The sequence below is a fragment of the Triticum aestivum genome, chromosome 3D (assembly GCF_018294505.1).
Source record: "Triticum aestivum cultivar Chinese Spring chromosome 3D, IWGSC CS RefSeq v2.1, whole genome shotgun sequence".
Lineage (NCBI taxonomy): Eukaryota > Viridiplantae > Streptophyta > Magnoliopsida > Poales > Poaceae > Triticum > Triticum aestivum.
Window position 1 is genome coordinate 589,423,213 of NC_057802.1, and position 7,303 is coordinate 589,430,515.

Sequence of the window (7,303 nt, forward strand, 5' to 3'; positions counted from 1 at the left end):
GTGGTCGCGTGAGCTCCCCAGTGCCCCCCGCCCTTCTTCGGCGCTGCCCCACCCTGATTCAAGCCGCCGGTGGCCTGCTCCGCCCTACCCGTGGACGGCCTCGCCTCAGCAGCGGAGGTCGAGCCGGCCGCAATTCGGGCCGGCGGCGGCAAATTCCCGCATGTGGCGGCTTCTTCCGACAGGCGGCGACGGATTCCGGTGAGTTCCGGGTAGATTCCGGCCAATTCCACGGCGGCACGTCTGCTCCGACGAGGTTTGACCGGTTTGCGAGTTGAACTATATACTGGCTTTAAAACTGTACATATAAGGTTATCGCGGATGGATTTTCAGTGCCCTTTAAAAGTTTAAGGGCCGAACAATTTTTACAGGATCTGCTAGACGCCGTTTTTTCGACCGAAACTGTGAACACCTTTTTTTACGGGTTTGACCAGTTTAAGGGGTCTGCTAGAGATGCTCTGATCTGGAGAATAGCTGATCCGCAGCAACTTGCGCGACCCGTCCTCCCAGGTGCTTCCTCGCCCCATCGTCGCGAGTCGACCCCGCCTCTGGTCGTCGCCCGTGCTACGGCAAGCCGCCGCCGCCGACCTCCTCTGCTGGTCAGCCGCACTCAGCGCCCTCCTCCTCCCTTCTCTCTCCCTCTCCTCACTAATCTCTCTCCATCTCTCTGTTCCCATGCTGCAGGACGCCATGGCCATGGACCAAAGCTTTGCGGGACCTTCCCTCGCGACTGCCGGCCTTCCTCCTGACCAGAACGACGACGGCGACGACCGGAACTGCCCCGCCGCCGTCCGTTTCTACCTTGCCTAGCCGCACCACGCATCCGACGCGCATCCCCAGCCAGCCCCGCCGCCCCAGGTATGTGCTCGACAATTTTTCTCTGAAGGCATAACTTGTATGCTGCTACGTTGTTTTAACCTTTGGGTAGCATACTGATGAAGGTGATTTGGTTCTTTCAATCTGTTTGAAGAGCAAGCAGGTGGAGCATAGGAGTAAATAGCATGGTTACTGATTTCAATATTAGCATCTCATATGTGATGTCCAATTACTTACGACTAATCTTATTCCTATATGGTGATTTCTTGTAATGTACAGAACATTTTTCATGTATCAAGACCCCTTTGTGGCGTTTGCTTACTGTTTCTTTGGAATGCCAGATTCCACTACAGGTGCCATCATTTGTTATGTAATTTTCTGGACCAGTACACACCCAGATTTTTTGGTTACTAGAATTGTTGCACCGAATCTGGTTTTGTTGGGGCTTATTTTTGCTCTGAAAAATATAGGACATCACACATCCAATTGATTAATTTTGTTCATCATGGTGAAGTGTTACATTAGGAGCATACCTTGGTCGGTTTATCTTTTACGGAAAAACAAAGGAAATGAAAAAGAAAAGGTTGTAGCGGATGCTAGATTTGCAATGAAACTTAGTACACCATGGGAAAAATTTCTATAGGATTCAATCCTATGAATCAAACCCTTCAAAAATTCTATGAAATTCCTTTGAATCAAAGGTGCCGTTCCTCCCGCCGACAAGTGAGCTGCCTGCCGGCGGCTCGCCACGCGCCATGGACCTCCTCCACCAGCCCATGCCGCTAATCACCGGCGGGGAGCCTCTTTTCCATGTCGCCCCGCCAACTGAATAAATAAAAGAGTCAAAAAACAAATAAATAAACTGAGGCGCACGGGGCGAAGAGCGAGACCCAATCACGACCCGCAAACCCGAAAGGAAAACCCCAACAAAGCAAAAAGCCCTCGACACAGACCAACCCGGCGCGCTAACTGAAGGACAGTCGCCCGTCAAAAAAAAAACTGAAGGACAGTGGAGCCACAGTGATCCGTGCAGATCGGACGGATAGTAAAACGGCCTAAAGCCAAATAAAAAACAGACGTGTGAAAACTAGAAAAAGTGACCGCTTTACTGCATATTTCCCGGGTAGCTGCGTGAGCAGCAGTCATCCAAGTGAAACGCGTCCCCTTGAGTCCTTCACCTAGCTTCCGGGGAGTTTCTGCGAAGAGCCACCCACCCCCGCGACGACGACCGCAAAGTGGTTTCAACGGCTTGGCCCCAGTGTGGAGACTCTAAAAGGAGCACAGTATATATAAATCAAAGGCAACCGCGCCATCATTCCGGGTCTCGCCCTTGGGTGCAGGTCGGCCAAACTCCTAGCTATAGGTAGGCTGCTGCCATGACGCTGTGGAGCGAGCTGAGTGATGTGGCGACGGTGGCACAGCTGGTCGGCGCAGACGTCGCCGGGCTCATCTCAGTGATCATGCTGGCTGCGGAGACGGCGCGGCAGAACAGGAGGGAGTGCCGGCAGCTCGCGCGTCGGGTCCTCATAATCTCGCGGCTGCTGCCGCTCGTGCAGGACCCGGAGTCGGCGCGGCCGATGGCCGGGCTGTGCGACACGCTTCGGGAAGCTCACGAGCTCCTCCAGTCTTGCCAGAGGAGGAGCGCGGCGTACCGTCTTTTCATGGCCGGTAGGAAGGCCGTAAGATTCAGGGAGATGCAGAACAAGATCGACTTCTACCTCCTCCTCTTCCCCGTGACAAGCCACATCGGCATTGCACGCCGCCTCGACCGAATCTACAACCTCCTCGACACCACGGGAGCCGGAGGTGAACCGTCTACACTTCCACAGCCGTCCCAGCTGCAGCAGGTATGCGCAATTTCAGTACAAATTTGTTTCGCGGCTCCTTGAATGCTGACTGCTTATTTATGGTCTCTTTTTCAGGAGTCTACAGTGGTCGATCAGGAAGTAGTACCGTATGAAATCCATGAATTCACGTTTGCAGAAATCGTCGCTGCCACCGATTATTTTGACCCTCACGCGGGGGTCGAGTCCGACCAATCTGTAACGATGTACAGGGGAACGCTTCACGATGGGCGAGAGGTAGCCGTCAGGCGCATTATGGACCGGCAGTCCAGCTTCTTACAGGAGGAGTTCCGTACGGAGCTGGACATCCTGCCACGGCTCCAACACAAACACATCGTCCGCCTCCTCGGATCATGCGTGACTGCAAGGAAGGACCAGCAACAGAAAAAAAAGCGTCTGCTATCCTGGTGGAGAAAGGAGCCGAAAGAACCGGAGTGGCTGACCGTCTACGAGTACATGGAGAACAACACGCTCTTCCACCACCTACACCCTGATCAGGGCTCCACCGAGCTGTCGCCCGTGACGGTGTCCTGGAAGACGCGCATCGATGTGCTCCTCGGCGTGTCGCGCGCCATCGAGCACATGCACTGTCATGCCAACCCGCCGATTATCCACCGGAATATCAAGCCGGCAAACATCCTTTTCGACGCCAGCTGGGTGCCGCGTTTGTCAGACTTTGGCTCCTCGGTCGTCTGGGACATGGCGAGTGAGGAGTTGGGGATGACTTGCACCATTACTGGCACAATTGGGTACATCGACCCAGAGTACATGACCAGAGGTCTTGTGAAGCCGACGAGCGACGTGTACAGCCTGGGCATTATGATGCTCGAGGTTCTGACAGGTAGAAAGGTAATTGAGAGGGACGACCAGGGGGATATACTACCTTTGACATCGTTCGCAGTCCCCATCGTTGAGGCCGGCAATATTAGGGGGTTGCTGGACACTCGACCCGTGCCGGAGCCAACGCCCGGGCAACTCCGGGCGCTGGAGAACGTGGCCCGGACTGCACGATGCTGCGTGAAGGAAGGGAAGGACCGGCCGGCCATACCGGACATCGTGGCCAACCTCGAGACGGCGCTCGAATTGTTCTGCAAGGACGAGCCAAGCTCAGTTCACGAGTCACCAGAACATGACAGCAACGTGCAATGGGCAGTCTTCCCGTCCCTGCCGGTAAACTACAAACTCTGTTACATTAATGAATTCAGTTCAATCTTGTTCATACAGTGATGAAGATGCATGTCTCACTACTTATTTTGTTTGCTTAGGCGTCGCCGGAGATCACGTTGGCTGAGGATCGTCCAGGTGGTGGCGGCCACGAGAAATGCACGTCCGATCCGGGCGGCAGCTCCTCCAACTTTATCGACGGCACGCAGCACCTTAAGATAACTAGTAACTCTATCTAGTCTAGTTAGTCATTGACCATTAGTCTTGTTCTCCTCTAGACACCAGTCATTAAAGATGTCTGTAAAAAGAGGAACGTGGGTTGATGGCCCTTACCTTAGTTTGTTTTCAGGGATTTGTTAATTTTCATCTAGACTAGATAGAATTAGTTATGTCACTTCTAACATCCCAACCACGCATCAAAGTGATACAGGTTCGTGCGAAGAGACAGTTTGTTGTTTTGTGTTTGAGTGTGGCTAAATCTCAGTCGATTGAGGCTTAAACAAGTCTCGGTCAAATGACAGAACATATTAAAAAGACGAAGAAAAATTTAAGATTTTTTTTTTGCATGGGTCTTCATATAAAATATCATGAATATAGCATCGACTGAGACTTGGTTAAGTCTCAGTCGACTGAGATTTACCAGTCCAGTTTGCATTTTTCGGTAGCAACTAAGGGGTACCCCGTGCGGACACTCCGCAAGGGTCAGTCTTGTTAGGCTGCCACCGCCACATGTCGTGTGATGGGCGTTCCCTCGGGATTTGTTTACGCATTTTCAGGGTTCATATGAGTGTTTTTGGCTTTTTGGGGTTCATCCATTTTTCCTAGATTTTGAAGAGAAAATATCTCGAGAAACAATTGTCCGAAAGAACATTTCTTTTGCTTCCACAAAAGGCACACATTTTCTTTTTGTGGAGGCCCAAATTTGCTTCCACGAGAGGTAGTTGTGTCTCTCAAAAAGGAAAAAACGTGTTTTTTTTTCTTCCTCAGAGGTACAAATTTACTTTTTATGAAGGCACATGTTTGCTTCCGCGAGCTGTGCCTCGCGGAAAAAGAAAAAACGTGTTTTTTGGTTCCTTAACAGGTACAGATTTACTTCTTGTAGAGGTACATATTTGCTTTTACGAGAGGCACATCTATGCCTCTCGAACAAAACATCTTTTTTTTTTTGTTTCAGAAGAGATACAGATTTGCTTCTCGCGAAAACATAGATTTGCTTCATGTGCCTCTCGGAATGGGAAAAAAAGTGTATTTTTTTCGGGTTCTACGAGAGGCACAGATTTGCGTACACAAGAAGCAAAGTTGTGCCTCTCGAAAAGGGAAATAAGTGTTTCCGGATATGATTTTTTTCTACCCTTTTTTTCTGAAAAGAAGTTCGTCCAAATGTACTAACATGAAATCTAGTTTCGAAGATGTCAACGCAAGGGAAACCAATGGTAAATATGGTTTGGAATTTGGATATACGGTTCAAGAGATAAAAACATGTACAAAAACAAATCTACAAAAAACAGAGATAACTCTCAGGTTGCCACGAATGGCGCGAATGCAGTGCACCACTTTCAGCCCATGAGAATGTGCGAGTAACTGACGAGACGAGACGAGAAATTAAGAGCATCTACAGTCGGACCTCTCAAATCCGCTTCATATGTCTGGGCGGGCCGCCCGGTCACGACTTTTTGACCCAGGCGGGTCCCTCAAACGTCCGGGCTGACCGACACCATTATATCCATCTCAAATATAGGGCGGATATGGGGCGCCCAGGCATGCGCGTCACGTCAGACCCGACAGGTCGACCCTATCCCAAATTGCATCAAATCCATCAAATCCTCCCCCACCCCCCTCCCGCCGTCCTCCAACCATTCCCTCCCCGGCCTCCACCCTTGCTCCCAATCCTTACTTCCGGTCCCGATCCCCCCGCCGGAGATGTCATCCAGCCCGACCCACACCACCGCGACGGAGATGCAGTCCGCCTCATCCGGCGGCGGCGACTTGCAAGGCGGAAAACGTCGCCCGCAAGTTGCGGTGACGCCGGCAGCGAGAGAGGGAGGCGGCGGCGGCACAGTGAGGTTCGGACGTGGTGGAGCAGTTGTCTCCTCCGCCACGCCCGGATCCCCGCACCCCTTCCCTCCAAGCCCTACGCGGATTACGCTGTCCGACCCCCTCCAAGGCCATCCGTCACGCTCGGACATTAATTTCATTTTGCCATGTCCGGTTTGTTGAATTATGATTTGCTTTGCTGTGTTTTGGAATTTGGCATTCAGACAGCTTGTATCGTATGATCGACGTGCATGGATTTAAGGATCGAAATTTACGGTATATGAATGTGCGATGCAACATTTGAGGGATGTCCGGTCAATGCCCGCGGACGCGTCCATGGGTGTTTGAGGAGCCGGATTTTCCAAGTCCGGTTGTAGACGCTCTAAGCATCAGAGACAAATAGACAAGGGTGTACCTAAGTGTGTTCAATCGATTGGGTTCTCATGACTGAACAATTAATGCATGACCAAACCTCGCATTCAAGCAACCAGTTAAGGTTTTTTCTTTAGAAAAGAAGGATGACTCCCGGCCTCTGCATCTGGGAGATGCATACGGTCACTTTATTGATTATTCTTGAGGACCTTACAAAGTATTACAACAATGTGCTTGAATCCACCATCTTGGCAACACGTGCCGCTACTCCTATCCAAAATGATGAAGGGGTGCTAGCTGGGCCACTACCCAAACCACTCACCTAAGTCTAACTTCAAAAGCCGGAAGCCGAAACATATTCGGAAGCCCCAGCCGAGCCACATACCGGGTCTGGGACACAATCCGGTCAGACGCACTCATGTGTCGTCGCCACCATCTTCCACAGGTCCGTCTTCCGATCATATTGAGGCTTCTACCTTGTCTGGCCACTCCGCCATCGACGTCACCATGACGCCAGACAGCAACCTCCTCCTGCGCGAGTCCATCTCCGTGCATCGGACGCTGAGCCTCCACAGCGCCATGCCGCCGATATCCGCTGCCATCGATGTGTGAGATGAAGCACCGCTCCACCATCCCCCAGCCAGCACTTACTCCAAAACGATGCCCCTAGAAGGGAAAGCGATAAAACGTCATCATCGTCCGATCCGGAAGACCCAGATCTAGGGTTTCCCCCGGAGCATCCCGAGCCTGATGATGCAGACTGCAACGACGATGCCTCGACAAGGGAACGACATCTAAGACGCCGCCATCATCCGCCATGACCGTAGTCGGCGCGATTTTCATCGACAGTTGCTCCACCAGACGTGCGCCGCCGACGTCGCTGGTCCCTTCAACCGGAGCAAACTCCAAAACAATGCCCTAAAGAGGGACTACGGCGCAAAAGCGCCGCCATCGCTCGATCCCAAGGAGATCTAGGGTTTCCCCATAGTTGCCCGTGCTGCCAAGGGCCAGACAAGGGTAGAATCCCGCAGATCTGCCCAGCTGCCGACGAGTCGCACCCACCACCGTGCCGACGG

At 52.0% G+C, this 7,303-nt stretch overlaps 1 protein-coding gene across 1 annotated transcript; it reads left to right on the forward strand.

Moving 5' to 3' along the window:
• The first annotated feature begins 2,144 nt into the window (after window positions 1–2,144).
• LOC123075697 (putative serine/threonine-protein kinase-like protein CCR3) lies at window positions 2,145–4,309 on the forward strand. The gene is made up of 3 exons (XM_044498243.1): window positions 2,145–2,660; window positions 2,736–3,827; window positions 3,923–4,309. The coding sequence occupies exons 1-3, from the start codon at window positions 2,190–2,192 to the stop codon at window positions 4,058–4,060; spliced, it is 1,701 nt and encodes a 566-aa protein (XP_044354178.1). The 5' UTR covers window positions 2,145–2,189; the 3' UTR covers window positions 4,061–4,309.
• Window positions 4,310–7,303: the final 2,994 nt, after the last annotated feature.